At 50.7% G+C, this 18,906-nt stretch overlaps 6 protein-coding genes across 6 annotated transcripts; 2 read left to right on the top strand and 4 right to left on the bottom strand.

Moving 5' to 3' along the window:
- Positions 1–310: 310 nt before the first annotated feature.
- DSM5745_10059 (NAD(P)-dependent oxidoreductase) lies at positions 311–1,192 on the bottom strand (the record flags this gene model as incomplete). The annotated part of the gene is made up of 1 exon (XM_026752075.1): positions 311–1,192. One exon carries the CDS (start codon positions 1,190–1,192, stop codon positions 311–313), a length of 882 nt encoding a protein of 293 aa, XP_026599137.1.
- A 577-nt stretch (positions 1,193–1,769) lies between these two features.
- On the top strand, positions 1,770–3,554 carry DSM5745_10058 (homeobox domain-containing protein; the record flags this gene model as incomplete). Its single annotated transcript, XM_026752074.1, has 1 exon — positions 1,770–3,554. One exon carries the CDS (start codon positions 1,770–1,772, stop codon positions 3,552–3,554), a length of 1,785 nt encoding a protein of 594 aa, XP_026599136.1.
- Positions 3,555–3,897: 343 nt separating this feature from the next.
- Positions 3,898–9,220, bottom strand: DSM5745_10057 (putative RNA helicase/RNAse III; the record flags this gene model as incomplete). The annotated part of the gene is made up of 17 exons (XM_026752073.1): positions 3,898–4,197; positions 4,263–4,415; positions 4,474–4,659; positions 4,711–5,224; positions 5,283–5,683; positions 5,734–6,807; positions 6,864–7,043; positions 7,089–7,157; positions 7,210–7,279; positions 7,326–7,384; positions 7,435–8,068; positions 8,119–8,226; positions 8,277–8,542; positions 8,594–8,697; positions 8,745–8,926; positions 8,980–9,098; positions 9,182–9,220. 17 exons carry the CDS (start codon positions 9,218–9,220, stop codon positions 3,898–3,900), a joined length of 4,458 nt encoding a protein of 1,485 aa, XP_026599135.1.
- A 1,967-nt stretch (positions 9,221–11,187) lies between these two features.
- On the bottom strand, positions 11,188–12,294 carry DSM5745_10056 (porphobilinogen deaminase; the record flags this gene model as incomplete). Its single annotated transcript, XM_026752072.1, has 2 exons — positions 11,188–11,945; positions 12,009–12,294. The coding sequence occupies 2 exons, from the start codon at positions 12,292–12,294 to the stop codon at positions 11,188–11,190; spliced, it is 1,044 nt and encodes a 347-aa protein (XP_026599134.1).
- Positions 12,295–13,018: 724 nt separating this feature from the next.
- DSM5745_10055 (putative LON domain serine protease) lies at positions 13,019–15,934 on the top strand (the record flags this gene model as incomplete). Its single annotated transcript, XM_026752071.1, has 3 exons — positions 13,019–13,490; positions 13,555–15,793; positions 15,847–15,934. 3 exons carry the CDS (start codon positions 13,019–13,021, stop codon positions 15,932–15,934), a joined length of 2,799 nt encoding a protein of 932 aa, XP_026599133.1.
- Positions 15,935–16,414: 480 nt separating this feature from the next.
- Positions 16,415–18,893, bottom strand: DSM5745_10054 (protein kinase RIO2; the record flags this gene model as incomplete). The annotated part of the gene is made up of 6 exons (XM_026752070.1): positions 16,415–16,652; positions 16,747–17,037; positions 17,108–17,338; positions 17,536–18,541; positions 18,606–18,750; positions 18,831–18,893. The coding sequence occupies 6 exons, from the start codon at positions 18,891–18,893 to the stop codon at positions 16,415–16,417; spliced, it is 1,974 nt and encodes a 657-aa protein (XP_026599132.1).
- Positions 18,894–18,906: the final 13 nt, after the last annotated feature.

Below are 18,906 nucleotides of genomic sequence, written 5' to 3'. Positions count from 1 at the left end.
TTCTGGTTGCTCTCAGGGGGTAATTCACGCTAGTCCTATCCTGGACTAGCCGCCTGCCACCCGTGGGCGTTTCTTTGGTTCTTACTTTCACGTGATCGGGCCGATTTCTCGGCTGGTCCAAGCGTCTGTCATTAACAGTCTCTCCCAGTCATACCCCGTACATGCTGGATGACCAGATGCTTCTCATTCAGAAAGGTGCTTACTTGCAACTGGCGATGTGTCTCTGACTAATGTTTGCTCCCATTGTCTCATACTTTCCAAAATACATTGATGGCAATACCTGCAGACAATGGGGATCTGTGTACGGAGACTAAGCTCGCATTCCTGGCTCTTCAGCCATAGAATTGCCAAGTATTTTCTCCAGCGCGATCATGTCTAGATCCCCCAGCTGCTGCGTGAGAGCCTTATGATACAGCGAAGCACTCAGCTGTATCAACGGTGTCTCAGCGTCAACATCCTGAGCAGCCGATGTGATGAGTTGGGTAAGGTTATAGCAGTCCTTAACAGCGGCCTGTGGGGAATAATCCCGGCTTATCATTTTGGCGATTTTGAGCTTGGAATATGCTGAAGCCATAGGTCCAGCATCAAGCACTTGACCGAATGCCTTGATATTGAGGCCCTGTGCCCTTGCAAGCGCCATCGACTCCGCTAACCCAGCGCTCATCGTGATGAGATACAGATTGACGGCATACTTCGTCTTTAGTCCGCTGCCAATAGAACCGCAGTAGATTGCTTCCTTAACCATAGCCGGCTGGACTATGGATTTAACCTGGTTGGCAACAACCTCATCTCCGGCAACCATACCGACCAGTTGGCCCTGTTCAGCTGGGACCTTGCTGCCACTCACGGGCATCTCAATGAAACGGGCGCCGGATTTCTGGGCCTCCTCGGCCAGGTAACGGCTGTATTCGACTGAGACCGAGCTGGTATTGACCAGGATCTTCCCGCGCAGCGCATTTTTGAAGGAAGAAGTGAGAATGGACTCAAAGGAAGTGTCGTTGAATAGCATTGTGAAGATAACTTCGCTGCTTTCAGCAAGCTCTTGCGGAGTCTCGGCCACCATGGCCCCGGCCTGGCGAAAAGGAGGATATTTGGATGCAGTCCGATTCCAAACAGTCAGAGGAAATCTCCGGGAGAGGTTCAGGGCCATGGGGGTCCCCATGACACCGAGCCCGATGAAGCCAATCTTCATTGTCTATTGATTTCACAATAAGGGTTTGATCAAGGATATAAACGGGGCTTCTGTGGGCTATTGTATTCAAAGCCAGTGATATCGGATTAACTGAAGATGTTCGGGTGAGCAGTTGATATCCCATCCTTTTCTGAAGGAGTCTGTAAATATATGCTATACTCGGCTATAATCGGCCAAAACCGCACCCGCGGTTGACATAGGGCGCGGCCCACTCTCTGGACAATGGACACAGGAACTCGCGATGGATTGATGATATACCGGAAGGCGTTAGTTCTTGATGTGGAATGTTCTCGCTCAGTGTTGTTGCTGGGCCAGTGCAGAGGGTGGAGCGCCCTAGGCCGGGATACAGTACGAGCCCCGAGCAAGCATCAAGCACCAGGCTAGTTACCTAGGTAGGGCCATGGCTCTGCAGGTGGTGCCCAGGTGTGTACGGCGTAGTCTTCAGCAGGGATCCACAGTTCTTTCTTCTAGTGGCGATCCGAGTGACACAGGGCGTGGATGACTAATTTTCGCGCTCTCCCTCCTCTCTTGCTGGACCTGGACACCATTTCATGGAAAGAACAGTCAATGCTTGAAGATGGTGCTCGACTTTGTGGGTCCTGATCTCACGGACGATGTCCTTGACTTGCCTTCACTAGATGTTGCTACTGCTGGCGTCCCAGGCTATCCTGAACTGCTATGGGACAATTCAGCGGCACTTCCTGGCTATTCCGCCGACGGCGCAGTCACAGAACGACACAATGGTCCAGGAATAGAAGAACTGGATCTCTCGGTATATGGATTCGTTTCAGATGCCTTGCCGGCAAGTTGCTCTGACGGGTCAGTCGTCAACGATACAGCGCTCGCGGCAACAGTAGATGGAGAAGTGCCATCTGCATGTTTCCCATGTTCTGTGTCCATGGAGGTCATGGTTTCAGCAACGACTTCGGAGTTGAAGCTCTCTTCCATCAGCAGCAGGCCGCCGAAAACGAAGAAAGCCCGGCAGCTGCCAGCGAGAGCAGTCAAAACGCTACGGTCTTGGTTCTATACCCGACTAGATCACCCATATCCTAGCGAACAAGATAAGCAAGAGTTACAGGAACAGACCGGGCTGGATAAGACGCAAATATCCAACTGGTTTGTCAACGCCCGACGGCGCAAACTGTTCAAGAAGGATCATCTGGTAGATGCAGCCATCGACTCTCCTTTATCACCGCTGGAACGATGGAAGAACTCCCCACCGGAGACCGAAGCGGCCGCAACATCTGATATCCTGCGAGCATTAGAGGATACTACGTACCAGTCCGATAGCAGCATGGCATACTCTGCGGCTTGCATCACCGGCTCGAGCAATGGCTCAAGCAGCTCATTTATAATAGGGGCACCTTCTATGAGTAGTTTTGACCTCAGTCACTCCTCGAATTCGGAGGCCTCACTCAGCTATCCACATACAGCTTTCGAACGGCCATCCACCCCGATGCCTAGAAATACTGCTCAACGTCGACGCCGAAGACCACTACATGTCATGAAAGCTCGGAACAAGGAAATCAGGCAGGGACGGCGCCCATATCAATGCACGTTCTGCGCAGACTCGTTTCGTACCAGGTATGACTGGCAGCGTCATGAGAAGGCGCTTCATCTACCAGTCGAGCGATGGGGGTGTGCGCCGGAAGGCGGCATTGTCGAGTGTGAGGGAATCCGGATTTGCGTGTTTTGTCAATGCCCTGTTGTTGATGATGATCATCTCGAGGAGCACAACTATTCCTCTTGTCGAGAGAAGACACCGGAGCACCGGACATTTACCCGCAAAGATCATTTACGGCAGCATCTGAAACTAACCCATAACACTAGCTATCATCGATCGATGAGTCAGTGGGAATCGAGTACAACGCACTTGGTATCGCGGTGTGGTTTTTGCGATACCACTCTTTCCACGTGGGATGAGCGCATAGACCATCTAGCAAATCACTTCAAGAACGGCGCCGACATGACTCAATGGAAGGGAGATTGGGGCTTCGAACCGGACGTCCAGCAATTGGTCGAAAACGCCATGCTGCCCTATCTTATCGGTCATGAGCGAAATACAATGGACCCCTGGAAGTCCTCGGATATACATACAGAAAACAAAGGCGAAGATGACGAGCCATTGTGGAGCAGCAATGCCATCCCAAACGCGTTCAACCGCTACACCGATCTCCACCGTGAACTCGTAGCTTATATTCAGGAGCAGATTGCTACAGGTATATATCCTTCGGATGAGATGCTCCAGGAGAGAGCGCGTTTGATTTCCTTTGGCGGCAATGATCCTTGGGATCAGACCTACGCCGATTATGACCCCATGTGGCTGGCTGCTGTCAAGTGCGAAGCTGGACTTGTAGGTTAGGGCTAGGTACGGCACATAGCTCCACAAACAGACAGACCTTGCCGAGAAGAGGGAATCTTATGCCTGTGGCCGCAAACCATGCTTGGGCACTGCTTAGATACACTAATCACTGTTTATTCAACTCCTGGTCTCTGTCATTTTACAGAAAATGGCAACCAATCCACAATTTGGAACGCCGTGAGCTTATTGTTGAGTTTTAACTTGAACAAGTAGTAAGCATGGTTTCATCAGGCTCTATTGAGTACCAATTGCCAGAGCCCCAGGAAATCCATCTCGCAAACCCGATCGCTAGCAGTGTCTCGCTTTCTAGTATCTACGGAATGACAGAGCACAATCACGTATCTCAAATCGCCGTCCCAAGATCAGCCGTCTCAGGCGGATTCTCAACCTCCCGACAATTACACTTGAACTTCTCCCGGAATTCAGCCGGCCCGATTGTTCCCAGCACATCCAACGCCTTCTCGCTCGCCTTGACCTTAGCATAGCGACCAGACGAGGCGAGGCCCTCGGCGATGACGGTATCGTGGATCATGACTGCAGCTAGGACACGGGGAGGCTCGCCGTCGACGCTGGGGATCTCGCCTGCTTTTAGGCAGTAGTCTGTGCAGCCATACTCGTTTGTCAGGCGGTTGTGCAGGAAGGTCTAGTTAATTTAGCGTTAGCTTTCGGTGGGCTTATAAAGAGAAAGAGGGGTCAGTCCGTGCTTACTGTAGGGTGCTTATTCGCAAAGGTATCGTAGATAGCCATATCGTAGAAGAAGGGCTTTACATGGCGCTGGTAGAACTTTTCGACTACGGTGAAGTTGAAGTTTGAATCGACGAATATGGCGCCAAGGTAGGCTTCTACCATGTCTGGCAGGCACTGTTGTTGTTGTTAGCAGCTGGAGGCGGGCTATACAGGCGTACAGCAGGCAGCTCACTTTGGGTGGATCAGTTGTGCCCGTCCAGTAATCGACTGAAGCCTCGTTCTCCAGTACGGCAGCCTCGATTTCTTCGGCATACCTGGTGATTCGGGACATCAGGGGTGTGCTGAAAAACCGAAGGTGTTTGTGGAGCCTGAGTTTGACCGCAAGGGCTCCTAGGAACTTGTTTGAAACCATCGCCATCTATACCCATGTCAGCAAGCGTCTTGACAATTTGGTCAGGGAAAGGTCTACCTTGTGCTCCGTAAGCCACTGCGGATCTCGATCAGGGTAGCGAGCGAACAAGTCTTCCACACAGGCCATATCGAGTAAGGAATCGCCCAGAAATTCCAGGCGTTGGTAGCAGGGAACGGTAGCCCACGCTGAAGGGTAGGAAGGGTGGGTGCATGCAGAATGCAGAAGCTTGGGATGATTGAAGTGATAGCCAAGTTTTGCTTCAACTGTCTTAGCAAGCTCCTTCTCAGAGCCGCTTGCGGCCGCAATCTGGTATGGCGGAAGGCTGTAAACTGAGATGTAGTCTTTCCAAGACGAGGCTTTGTGGTCTTCGTTGTCGACTAGTATAGTCACAGCTTTAACAGCCATATCGAACCGATGATCAGGTCCACCAGAGAGGAGCGAAGCGCCTATCAACGCCTCACATACATCCGCGATTGTCTTCTCCGCGAGGTGGTGCTTTGCCGATTTAAGAAGTTTTTTACTGTGGTCTTTACCTTTAAGCAAGGAAAGACCCTCCGGGTACCAAGTATGTCTATCATGGATCATGGTCAGTGGTTGCGGTAAACTTTAGAATCGAACAGTTTTCGTACCGCGAGAATCCTTGGCTGCGAATGTACCGATAGATCTCCTTCCTCACTGCAGTGTTAAACAAGTTCTTGTTGCAAATCAAGCACATTCTCTTGACGTGGAAGTCGAATTCATCATTATTAGGGTTTTGCGCAAACAGCGAGATTGACGTTGCCATTTTAAGAAAACAATCGCCTAGGAACTCGAGACGTTCATAATTCTTCCCCATTCCCCGCTGAAACTGGATTTGCTGAGCACGGTGCTCCTCGGTATTGTCCGAGTCTTTTGTGAATGCCTCCAACGCAAGCTCCGGCGTCACGACGAGATCAAGCTCCTTGCAAGCGTCCAAGGTAATCAAGTATCCGTCGAGCCGAGTAACCACAGCAGGGAAAGCGAGGCAGGATGCTGCCACTGAAGCAGGGATCTTCCAGGGTTGTCAGTAACTAGAACCGTCGGACTTTATGGATAGCTTACTACAGAGATCTTCAGAGGCTCCAAGCAGACAAAGCACGCAGTCTCCGTTTGCTTTTCTTGATCCGTCATTGTATCCAGCAGGTTTCGTCGAAGGCGAACCAATTCCGCTCGGAAAACTGGTTGGTCCCATTTGCACTTCGAGAGGAAATTCGCCCGTGAGTTTTTCGACAAGCTGATGCAGTAGTTCATGATATCGTTCATATGCCGACGGCGGGGCACGGAAGGTGGTGGAGGATCCGAAGGTTTCAAGCTCTTCTCTACAGATACAGTGAAGTACCGACAACGGCCATCCCACGGATCGTATACAAAACGATTGCAGAGGACTTCTGGATCTGTTCCATCTGGGAAAGATAACTGGTCAGTCTCATTCCCCAAGGCGACAGTACCCCAGTCGATACATGTTGTCGGGTCAGCCTTGGCTTCTAGGGCAGTTTGTGTGTTTGCTGGAACAAGCCAGTATGGCATATTCTCAGGCTCGGGATTGTAGATTTTCTGGAACACATCCTGAAAGATTCGGAGCGTGTAGCCAGTGAGAGTACTGAGCTCCTCGGTTGAGAATGTGCAAGCCTTCTCGAGGGGAATAGTCTGAACTATGGTCTGCACGTCATCTTCCTCGAGATATATGGAAAAGCCTGGAAGCACTGGCAGCCTCCCTCGCGTCAGCAGAATTATGCTTGAAAGTTGCCGAGCAAGCGGCTTGGTGGGCGTGAACGTTATGACCGTCGCGTATAGAATGTCCGGCATCACACCACGGTCTTTGGCCCACAAAGCCGGCTTTTGCAGCATGTCGTACTGGTTCGTCTTCTTGCAGGTGATAGCTAATCTCGCATTTCTCATAGCCGGTAGTCGCTTATGGTAGACGGAATTGAACTGGTCATCAAGCAGCTTGTGTTTCCTAAGCATAACACAAGCGTCAAAGGCCGCAGATCGTTTTGCAGTTGATTTGTTCATGGCTGGAGCGCCGGTAACACTTCGAATAGGGGAACGCTCCGGTAGTATCACCTCGCAAACATATGTATTGTTGCTTGGAAGTACCGCATACGTAACTTGACCCATCATGTCTCCTTCGTATTGCTACATCGTACAGTATCGTCAATGATGAATGGTCCGTTCGTGGACAGGACACTTACCAGAGAACTAGCATACCGTGCGAGAACGGCCAGGGCAGAGTGATAAGTCAGTCTTGCTCCTGAGCTTTTGATGGTATACGCTCTCTCTTCTTCCCCCATGTACGATGATCCCATCGGGCCGTCGTTTCCCTCCAAAATTCGATCCTTTGGAAGAGTCTCGCAGAAGCTTTGCATAATGTGCTAAAGAATGAGTAGCTGCACATCTTTGAGTCAGGAGAAACATACCTCTGCCTCCTGTACTTCAATAATACGCTGCCGCTGGAGTTCGTTGTCTTTCTCAACAATATTTGCATACTTAGGGCTTGTTAGAGGCATGCATGTTTCATACACTCGTTCTAGGACTTACTGTAGAGTAGGCTTGCCGAGCACGGCCACGGCTTTGGACGTATTGAATCATCGTATTAAATAGATCAAATCTATACAGTTAACATCGTCCAGTAATACTGGTAACGCTTGACCCACCGTACAACCAAGTTACAATCAGCGATATCGAGACCTTCTTCAGCCACCGAAGTGGCGAACTGTTCCTAGTCAGAACGGCATGATTTCAGTAGTCCGACAGAGCACTTACCAGACAGTTAATTTCTCCAGTCCTGAACCTGACCAGTGCTAGAAACTGTTGCCGGAACGATATGTTTGCCCCAGTCAAATCATCGGTCCGGGCGCCAATCAGCAAGCCAGGTCTTAGATCTGGAATATCCAAAACGTTGAAGAGCTCCAGTAACATCAAGGCAGTGTAGCGCCTTGTGGTGAAGACAATGCACTTTGTATCTGGGTCCCTCTGGTAATGCTCCCTGAGTTTCCTTCGCAAAATCTCGACTTTATGGCTTAACTGGCCCGGCTCATCCGGACTGCTGAGGGTATGGCCACTAGAGATCTCATTAGCATCTTGTAATCGAGACATTTCTTGATTTGTTTTTCCTTGGAGTTTCGGTAGCACTTTTGCCGAAAATATTTGCTTCCAAACTCCATCCGAGCACCATCTTCCAAGCTCCGAACTTGCCTGCCATGCAAATCGGAAGACAGGCTTCAGATCCTCAATGTCGCCAAACCGACTTTCCATGAGATTGTACAGCTTAGTTCCAATAGGACGGTCAAGTCTATCATGGATCCAGACTTCCTCGGTAGGACGCTTAACGAATTGATGTAGCTGAGATAGCTGCGATGCCGTGGCAATTTTGCTGTCTAGATACAGCTCCAAGTTCCTGTACACGATTAGCCACTGAGCATATAGGCGCGAGCTGTCGTAGCATACATAGCGCCCTCCGCAACATCGCCTTTCGTGTCAATCGGAGACGCTGTCATGCCAAAAATCCTTGGCCGTTTCGATGGTTCCGTTAAGAGATACGAGTCCCGAATTATTCTATAACTTCGTAAGCACATGAGCCACAGTCCTCATATTAAGGGGCTGACCTGGCATAGACGTGATCCTTCTTGGTATGGTGGGCTTCATCAAATATGAGAAGGTTGATCTGTTCCATCCTAACGTGGGCATGGAGTAGGCATTGGTGTAAGATTTCCGCTGTACAAACAATGACCATGTACTTTTGAAAGAATTCCTTCCAAGTCTGATGGCTCCAAAGGTCAGGGCCAAGAGCTCCAAATAAGTGACCAACGCTTGCATCGAGATTGTTCCGTAAGACTCCCGCTTGTTGGTAGGAAAGGGTCACGCTATCAACCTGTCGTCCACATCAGCACCGTCCACTCGTAAGAGACTGTGTATCACAAACTAGAAAGAAAGATATTCGCTGTGATTCTTCATCTGCACGGCTATTGAGTTCCTTCTCAATAGTGTACTTGAGTAAAAGCACAGCTATTAGGGTCTTTCCCGCTCCTATGATCTGATTAGAGAACGGAACACAGCTTCAACGGTATACATACCGGTGGCCAGAACGGCGATGGTATTTTCAGCTTTCGCGCGTTCGAATAACTCTATCTGATACTCTCGAGGATCTAGCGTGCCTTGCTGTTGGCCTTTGGAAGAGAACAGCCGAGCCGTAGATATCTGGGCCTCTTCGGGGAATTCGACTTTCTCATCACAGGTAACAGCACGATTGGCGAGGCTAGCGACATGTTAGCCTTCAAACAGTAGCGCTCACAGCAGTTAGCTACTGACAGTGCCTCGAAGTGCGCTTTCTGGGCCTGTCTGCGATGCGAGGCATCCTGGGCCGGCGCGATGATTTCAACCTCAGACTCATCCGATGAGAAGTGATTTTCCCTCTCAATCGGGCTGGTCTTGGGTGAAGTTGTTAGTTAGATACTCTAAGTACCACCTAGGCTTGTGTTTCCCTCGATAGAGTGGGTAAGGACGGACTCACCACTGACGAGGAAGCAGCAGCAGACGAAGCATCTCCCATGATGTATGCAACACTGGATGTGTCGGCAGTGGATTGTAAGTGAGAGCTTCCGCAGTGGCCCAGCAGCTCCAAACTGGCGTGGAATTTGTCCTCGAGACCTAGAAACACATGGGGCAAGGGTGTGGTAAATGAGATGAAAAGAGTGAGAGAGATAGAAGTGACAGAAAGCTTTCACAGAGTCAAAAGAGAGGCTTAAGGGTAAGTGCAGCAAACACTGAAACAAACGCAACTCCATTTATATTTACTCTTCTTTAATCCAAAGGGTTCGAAATATTCTCCTTCGCTCAAATATATATTTCAGCAATCAGGTTTTTTACCTGCGCATTCTTCGAACACCATATCAAGTCGTTTCCAATCCAAGGCCTGGTAAGTTCTGTGTCCCATATTGGCATATAATACACCAGGACCGCTTAGACCATACCGGGACTGTTGACATGATTTATAGACTGGACAGAGTGGCGGGGAATGCGGGGCAGCCTGGAAATTAAACTCGTGGCCGCCCCGACGGAATCTGGATCGTCGTTCCAGGAGCTCCGAGCTTGATTCCTACCTTATCCAAACTTCTCCAATCTTTTTCAGCGCCAGATCCCCAATGGAGCAGCCTCAAACCCTCCGATCCGTGTTCACCGACGCGAAGCGAGAGAAGACAGCACTAGGAACCCGCCCTGACACCAACTCCGACACCTACCGCAGCAATGTCAATGCGACGATAGCAAAGTTCGAGGAATGTCAGCGGCTCGTCGGCGCGCTATCCATGTTCAGCTCGAATGAGCTTCTTGAGGATATTTCTACAGGCGATCTACAGTACTGCGCTCACTTCTCTTGTAGCATCTTGGTCTAATCATTCCTCTGCGATAGGTACTTAACCGTTGAATATCACATCGCCGAGCTCCTCCAGAGGTCATACAGCTCAGATCGCGAAGCTACGTTACAACGAGCGCTGGGTTCATATGAGAAGTATCTAGCACGCCTCGAAGACTACGAGCTCTTAAACCAGAAAGACAAAAAGCTATATGAGCGATACGTCGCAAACCCGTCCTCGTTTTCGCTGACGCAAACAAACGATGCCGCCACCCGCCGAGACGTGAAAATAACAAGGTTCAGAGAGGAGAAGGAGCTGAAACAAAAACTCGAGGTGGGAACGCCTGATCCTTGAACAATTTCTGGACGGACTTCGCTTACGTTGCTGTGAAGTATTATACCGAGAACCAGAAAAAGCTGCAAAGCGACGACGACGACGTACGGCAACTCTATCTCGCCGAGATCAATCTATATACACACCAGACTTTCCAGTCCCTGGACCTGTTAGCCCAGGAGCTTTCCATGCTGTCGATGGTTAGGAAGATGCCGCCTAGGCCTGAGCCGCCGCAGGCGATTGACGCACGGGGAAGAGCTAAGGGCAATGATGAAGGTTATTCAGATCGCTTGGACCCGCCGATATCTCAGCTACTTCAGGGAGGGAAGAATGGACCGATATTGAGCAAGGAGGGAAAGCCCCTACAACCTTTCACACTCCTCGACCGTCGCACGCAGCTCCGCGACGGCGTTTTCCGGTCGGGGCATAATTTGCCCACCATGACGATTGAAGAGTACCTGGCGGAAGAACATAGGCAGGGTAACGTACTCAAGGGGGGTGAACCGGAGCCTGTAGAGATTGATGAAGATGATCTTGACAAGGCTGATGAGGAGACGATGAAAGCGCGGGAGTGGGATGAATTCAAGGAAGCCAACCCTAGAGGATCGGGAAATACATTGAATAGAGGTTGATACGACTTTGCATGCGAGACATTTACAATGTCATACTATGTACCATGATCTATGCACAATTTTCATACATACAGTAATGCAGGTGAGGGCTAATTTAGGGGTAAAACAACCTAGCCCTTAAGCTTTCCAATATAACAAGAAGTACCCAACTCAAGAACCAGGTATAGGAGAGGCCAGCAACTCCTTTCCTAAACAAAATTTTAGGTCGACTCGGAAACGGGAACCTTCAGCTGCTTGTTTTGTTGAATTTCCGCGAGAATCTTTCCAGCTCCCTTCTCGACCAATGCTTTGGCTACCGTGACACCAAACTCCTCAGCTGACTGGGGTGAGTCAACAGCCCCATCAACCTCAATCTCAGCTTGCTCGCTACCATCCACGCTCACCACGACGGACCTCATTCTCAACTTCGACGCGCCATCGGTGTCTTGAATCCACTCAGTCTCAACGCCTAGCGGAGCGCTGCAACCACCTTCCAGAGTCCGCAGGAGACTCCTTTCAGCCAGACAAGCAAACGTTGTCTCATCGTGGCCAACAGTCTTCAACATGTCCTCCATGACTTTGTCGCCTTTGCGGATTTCAATGCCCAATGCACCCTGGCCAACGGCATACAGCATTCCCGCGTTCTTCGAGTCCAAGTACTGGTAGATGCGGTCTCCAAGTTCTAGGCGTAGTAAACCGGCGGCAGCAAGGATAAGACAGGTGTACGGGCTATCCTCCGCGTCCAGCTTAGCTAGTCGAGTGCCGATGTTGCCACGAACGTCCATAACCTTCAGGTGCGGGTATTTCCGAGCGAGTTGCGCGGTACGGCGGATGGAAGACGTTCCAACAACCGAGCCGGCTGGCATTTCGGCCAAACTCATATTGGGAAGATCTTTCTTAATAACCAGGACATCTCTTGAGTCTTCCCGCTTCATCATGGGGCCAAGGGTGCAAGAGGAGGGGAGCAGGGTCGGAACATCTAGAGTGAGTGGAGAACGATTAGCATTGAGGGGCGCATGCCGATATATGGCAAACAATATACCTTTCAGTGAGTGGACAATAAGGTCGACAGACCCAGCTTCTAGGAGTTCCTCGAGCTCTTGAGTCCATAAGTTTTTGGTGGTGAAGTCCTTGAGCGCAATGGTTGTGTTTTGGTCACCAGCAGTTTCGCGCGAGTGAATCTTGAAGGTATAATCGGGGAATCGTTCCTTGAGTGCCGCAAGGACAAGATCTGTCTGTAGAAGGGCGAGCTTCGACTTGCGCGTGCCGATTGTGAAGATCTTTTGAGACGCGGGGTCAGCGGAGGGGGGCGGGGCTTGGGTGGCCATGTTGACAGCGAAAATTCGGGCGTCTGTGAAGTACGCAATTCGAGAAGGAATATGTGTTTAAGTCTATTGTTAAGCGCTGTATGGCCGAAGAATCAGTTGAATTGTCAAGTTGTTGGAAAAAGTAGGATAGGAAGCCGAGTTTGCGATGGTATGGCTTGAGAATCGGAGACGGTTCCGCAATCCGCATTCCCAAGAATTAATTACGCGCCATGTGCTTCGTGACGCGTCATTACGCCCATTTAGGCGACAGATCCCGAGATGATACACTGGCAATACGGTGCGGGCCGGCGTCGGAGAGACAGGTCAGACKAACGGAACCGCTCAAGGATGTTTGCCATCGTAAAAGGTTGGCTCAAATATCATTAGTAGGAAGAATAATGATATCGATGGGCTATGACTTCCTGACCTAAATCTTATTGTTTTTCTACCCCAATCCGCCAAGGAAATGTCATGCGGAGAAGTGAGCTTACTGACGTAACAAAGCGAACCTCGGCTTCGGAAGCGCCTTATCTTCAGATCATCACGATTCCCCAGAATCCCCGACGGACTCATCCACCGAGTTCTGGAACCTCGCGCCAACAACCTTATAAGAAGCGGTCCCTCCGCCTCCAACCCCGGCTCCCCATCCATCCCCACCTCCGAGTCCCAACCTCACAATCATCACCTCTCGTCTTGAACCCTCAAGAACCAGTTCACAGCATATCGGGAATCCTAACTATCCAAGATGGGCTCCAACGGGGGAAGACCAATGAAGATATCTCTTGTTCCGCTCCCCAAAGGTTCCGTCCTGTTACCTGGCGCAACACTCCGAATCCCAGTCTCAAACCGACCAGACCTTGCCAACCTGCTTTCTTCGCTTCTCGACCGGACGAATGCCACCAAGCGGGATGCGAACTCGATAACCTTTGGCTGCATTCCTCTGTGCTCGCCCTACTTGAGCAAGGATGGTCAACACGTCATTGACAATGGTGCTGTTGACGAAGACAAGAAAGACGAATTCGAATCTTTTGATGCCGGTCAAGCGAGAAAGGAGGACCTTTTCCGATACGGTACCCTCGGTAAAGTCATCGGAGTTCAACGACGCGCCTATTCGGAGCCGCATCTACTAGTTCAAGGCGTTCAGCGCCTCACAGTCAGGCGCGTGCTTAAGGAGCGCCCGTTCTTCGAAGCAGAGTGCATTCTTTATGATGAAATAGGTTGGTTCATGAGCAATCTCTCCGTCTTAACGTCTGGTTTACTAACGTTGAGCAAAATTTATAGAGGCATCTCCGAACGACAGAGAAAGCGCAGAACTCTTCCAGCAATTAAGACAACTTTCCCGAGAACTGCTCACCCTTTTAAAATATACCTCATTGATACCTAATACAGGAGGTCCTCGCTTGTCGCCTCTAATTGCTCGTAAATTTGAGTTGATTATTACGAAGTCTGACCTGTCGCAGGCAGGAAGGCTTGCAGATGTCATGGCTGATATTGCAGAGACTGGCCTTGAGGACAAGCTTCGTGTCCTTGCAGCTTTCGACATCAAGACTAGATTGGAAAGAGTGGTTGATATCCTAACCAAGCAGAACCAGAACATCCGCGGCAATGTCAAGTTTACCACTATCTCCACGGACACTATTCCACCGGGATCAGTGCTCGATATTAGCCAAATCGACCCTCGAATCCGGGACTTATTATCGAGGCGGGGCATCTCCGGCGCGCCAGGAACCCCTCCTCCTGGACTTGGAGGACGAAATAATGAGGCGGATGAAAAGGAGTCCAGCGAATTGGACGAGTTGCAACAGAGATTAAAGGAGGCCCAGCTCAGTCCGGAGGCTCAGAAGATTGCGGAGAAAGAGATGCGGCGGCTTCGGAAGATGATGCCTATGAATCAGGAATACGGAGTTGTGCGGACGTACCTCGAAAATCTTGCGGATATCCCGTGGACCAAGGCGACTGAAGATAGACTCGGACCGGAGACGTTGAAAGCAGCGCGGAAGCAACTAGATGATGACCATTACGGTCTCGAAAGGATCAAGAAGAGGCTTCTCGAGTATCTTGCTGTTCTGAGGTTGAAGCAGTCGACGAACCAAGATCTGGAGCAGCAAATCAGCTCTTTGACAAGAGAGTTGGACAATTCTGGTGGCGACATCGAGAAGGATATCCCGTCTCTCCCAGAGTCGGATCGCGCTGCAATTGAGTCAAAGCTGAATGCACTAACGTCTAGGCGGACGGTAGACAAATCTCCCATTCTGCTTCTTGTTGGACCCCCTGGTACCGGAAAGACCAGTCTGGCGAGGTCTGTTGCGACTGCTTTGGGCCGCAAATTCCATAGGATTTCCCTTGGTGGTGTTAGGGACGAAGCTGAAATCAGGGGACATCGAAGAACATACGTTGCTGCCATGCCTGGCGTAATTGTCAATGGTCTTAAGAAAGTCGGCGTTGCGAACCCGGTGTTCCTGCTCGATGAGATCGACAAGATCGGTGGTGCTAATTTCCAGGGAGATCCTTCAGCAGCGATGCTTGAAGTCTTGGATCCTGAGCAGAACCATACCTTTGTCGATCATTACATCAACATCCCCATTGACTTGAGCAAGGTCCTGTTCATAGCGACGGCTAACTCGCTGGATACCATTCCTGCTCCTCTCCTCGACCGAATGGAGACAATTCAGCTGTCCGGGTACACAACTGTCGAGAAGAGGCATATTGCTAAGAGACATCTTATTCCTAAACAAGTCCGAGCGAATGGACTTTCGGATGCCCAGATTGTCCTGTCGGACGATGTTATCGATAAGACCACCACCTCTTACACTCGCGAATCCGGTGTCCGCAACCTCGAACGGGAGCTCGGTTCGATCTGCCGCTACAAGGCTGTTCAGTATGCAGACGCGACTGACAGTGCCAAGGCCGAGTCCTACAATCCTGTCGTTACCGTTGACGACCTGGAAGAGATCCTCGGAATCGAGCGCTTCGATGAGGAAATTGCCGAGGAGCACGGCCGCCCAGGTGTTGTAACCGGCCTAGTCGCCTACTCGACCGGCGGACAAGGAAGCATCCTCTTCATTGAGGTTGCCGACATGCCAGGAAACGGCCGCGTCCAACTCACTGGCAAACTAGGAGATGTCCTTAAGGAAAGTGTCGAAGTTGCTCTTACCTGGGTCAAGGCTCACTCCTTCGAGCTCGGCCTAACTTCCGATCCCAACGAGAACATCATGAAGAACCGCAGCTTGCATGTGCACTGCCCTTCGGGTGCCATTCCCAAGGACGGTCCTTCTGCTGGTCTCGCACACACCATCGGTCTGATCTCGCTATTCTCGGGCAAGGAAGTTCCGCCAAAGCTTGCAATGACCGGCGAAGTCTCTCTCCGTGGACGCGTAATGCCTGTTGGTGGTATCAAGGAAAAACTCATTGGGGCACTGCGGGCCGGTGTAACCACTGTCCTTCTACCTTATCAAAACCGTAAGGATGTCAAGGACGTTCCGGCGGAGGTTAGCAATGGCCTTGAAATCATATATGTCAAGTATGTTCCCGTACCCGTCCTCTCGCCCTCTTCATGTTACTAACTTGAACTAGGCACATTTGGGAGGCTATCCGACATGTCTGGCCTGATGCCCACTGGCCGGGCCAGCACCACATGAACTTCGTCGAGAGTCGTCTATGATGTTTGCCCTCTTTCCCGTCTTGTCTTTTTGCTCGTCACTTAGCCTCTCTGTCATGAATGTATAGCCTTTATTCCTTTGATTGTTTTTACCTTTCGACCTGCACAGCTCCGCTCTATATATCAAAGCATATACCTAGGATGATCCATACCATAGCTATATAATTACATATCGTTTCTGGTTGACTTGGAAGACTGAGGTTCCCCGTACTTCCTAACGGACTCGGCTATGACTCGCTACTCTCTTCTGGTATACAACTCACGTAAGTTTGAACAAATATAGATCTCAGATATGCATATTTATGGAACAATATAATACAAACATGACAAGGCAGTTAATACACCATGAGAAGTACACCATGAGGGTTTCATTCCCCCACAAAAGATCTCAAATAGGACAGACCATTCAATCATCCCAAACCAAAAAGGTATCCGGTCTCTACACCGTCACCATTCCTACATCGCTAACTCCCCTTACCAACCTCATGAGCTCTCAGCAGAACCCTTCCCCGCGCCCCTCGAAAACGCCGACCGATCATAATTCAACCCCAGAGCCTGCCACGTAGGCCTCCATGTCTTCTTCCCAGAGAGTATATCCTGCGCCGCCTTCTCGTACTCCTCCCGCGCGTCGGTATCCGCCTTCTGACCGGCATCTGGCTGCATCGCCTTCGAGACCTTATTTTGGTACTTCGCCGCCTTGTAGAACTGGTCCTTCTCCCACCTACTCGCAAAAAAAAGGTCCATGTTAGCACCCATCACAACATCACACCAGCACAAACGACAGAATCAAAATGTAGATGGGAAAGGATGCGTACTTCTCCATATCCGCCGGCTCCTCGGGCCAGACAAATGGCTCCTTCATCTCAACCGTCATCCTCTTGCGCGAGCGGGGTCGTCGGAGCTTGCCGTAGCCATATCGGCCCATTGACTTGAGTCTTGTGACTTTCTGCTGCTCGACGTAGCTGCGGATGCTGAGGACGCCAACGCCGTACAGGCGCTGCAGGTAGTCGCGCAGGTCGAGCTTGTTGAAGTTCAAGGGGACGTAAAAGGAGGCATAGCGGGGTGGGAGGAAGGGTGTTCGGACTAGGGCGATTGTGAAGTCGGGGCTGTATTCGCCATTTGTGTTAGAGATGTTTCCAATGGGGTGAAATGGAGTGGATTGGCGAAAAGACGTACAGGTAGATTTGCTTGCGCTCGGAGAGTGGTGCGCTGGGCGAGACCCAGCCGGCGGGCTTCTTGGGGAATTTGGACCACTTGCGGACCATATTGGCGGTATCGGGTCCGGATTGAGGGGGTGAGGGTGTTTGAGAGGTGTTATTGGGGGTTCGTCGGTGATGGGGAGGTTCGGGCGGTCTTTTGGATTTGCGGAACTTTTGCAGATTGGAATTGCGCGGTTGGCCGCTTCGGCTGCCGGAGTCGGGTTACCGGTATAGATTGGCTGCACTTTATCTGGGTTCTACTCTTCAGGTCTTCGGGTAATAATTTAGTCTGGCTTATAATGACGGAAGAAGAAAGTCTATTTTTGATCATGACGGTCATTAATATTATATCATGTAAAGTTGGCCCATCAACCGTTGCTCAACCGGGGCATACGGCAAGTTCACGACACATGCAAGTCCTTGAGCTTCTGAGAACTCTCATCGAGGGCATTATCTGACCCCTCGTCTTTTGTGTCTGTCTCGCTATGCGCATCAGAGTCATCCTCAGACTCTGACCCCTCTTCCCCCTCATCCTCAGCACCCTCGTTCTTATCTTCCCCATTATCCCCATCGACACCAACTTCCTTCATATACTTCTCAAGCTCGCGCGCCATCTTCCTCGAGAATCCAGAGGCCTCGACTTCAACATCAAGCCTCTTCCCAGCGTTCTTGGTCATCTGTTTCTTGGCGTCTGCGAAGAAAGGCCCCGGTACATCACTGACGAAGTGGAACTTCCGCTGGAAGTACCGCTTGATACAGTTCACATCGCGGTCGAAATACATCTCGGCATTGGCATGGTCAATCGACACCATCTGCGGGAAATCGATGATGACCGGGGTCAGTATGAGGTTGGCGTCGTCATCCTCTCCCTCGCGCCCCTTCCCCTTCGCTTCCGGGTCCTCTTCCTCCTTGATAAGAATGTTGAACTCATTAAAGTCACCGTGGATCAGGCCATAGCGCGCCAATCGCATAATCGTATCCATCAACTCGGAGTAGAGAAGGGCTGGGTTCGGAACCTTGGAAATCTGTCGGAGCGGAAACGCATCAATCAAGCTCATCACGATGGTATGTCTGTTTTGCGCGATTGGTTCTGGTACTGAGAAGCCGTTCTCGCGTAGCGCTTTCATAAAGGCGAATTCCTTCATAGCGGCCAATCGCGACATGTACATCCATGATCCCGTGCTCCGGTTCCGTAGGTAGTCGCGGTTGGTCTTGACAGTTCGGAACGAGATACGACCGAGTCGATGAATTTTCAGAATCCGCTGTGTACCCTGGTTGTTGGCAACGACTATAATGTCTGACTCCTTACCGACACCGATCTGGTTGCCAACAGAGTAGATGCATTTTTGCTTTTGGTGGGCGTTGAGAGCCAAGTAGTCGAGACCGCCGTAGGTCAGTCGGTAACCGTCATCTGATCAGGAGAAAAACAATGTTAGGCAAAGGCGACGCAGAGAGACGAGAATGGATAAGCATACACTTCGCGTTTTTCACCTTCGCGATGAGGTTGGTCTTTGCCAGATTTGAGATCGAACGGTTGACGCCGCTACCGCCGCGCAGGCCGGAGATTTGGGCAATCAAGGGTGTCGGTACGACTTCATGGTTCTTGCTGCCTTGTTCGACCTGAGACGCGCGGGGATTAGCTGCTATATCTTCGAGTAACTTGCGCCGAGACTGCGGGGCGAGGAGAAGTGATAGCATACTGCTGCGAGCACACGGAAATCCTCCGACGTAAGATAGCGGATCGCCTTGGGATCGAGCTTCATTTTCGGGGGTTGC

This window comes from Aspergillus mulundensis (genome assembly GCF_003369625.1).
Source record: "Aspergillus mulundensis strain DSM 5745 chromosome Unknown scaffold_14, whole genome shotgun sequence".
Classification (NCBI taxonomy): domain Eukaryota; kingdom Fungi; phylum Ascomycota; class Eurotiomycetes; order Eurotiales; family Aspergillaceae; genus Aspergillus; species Aspergillus mulundensis.
This window is presented reverse-complemented; position numbering and strand designations above follow the sequence as displayed.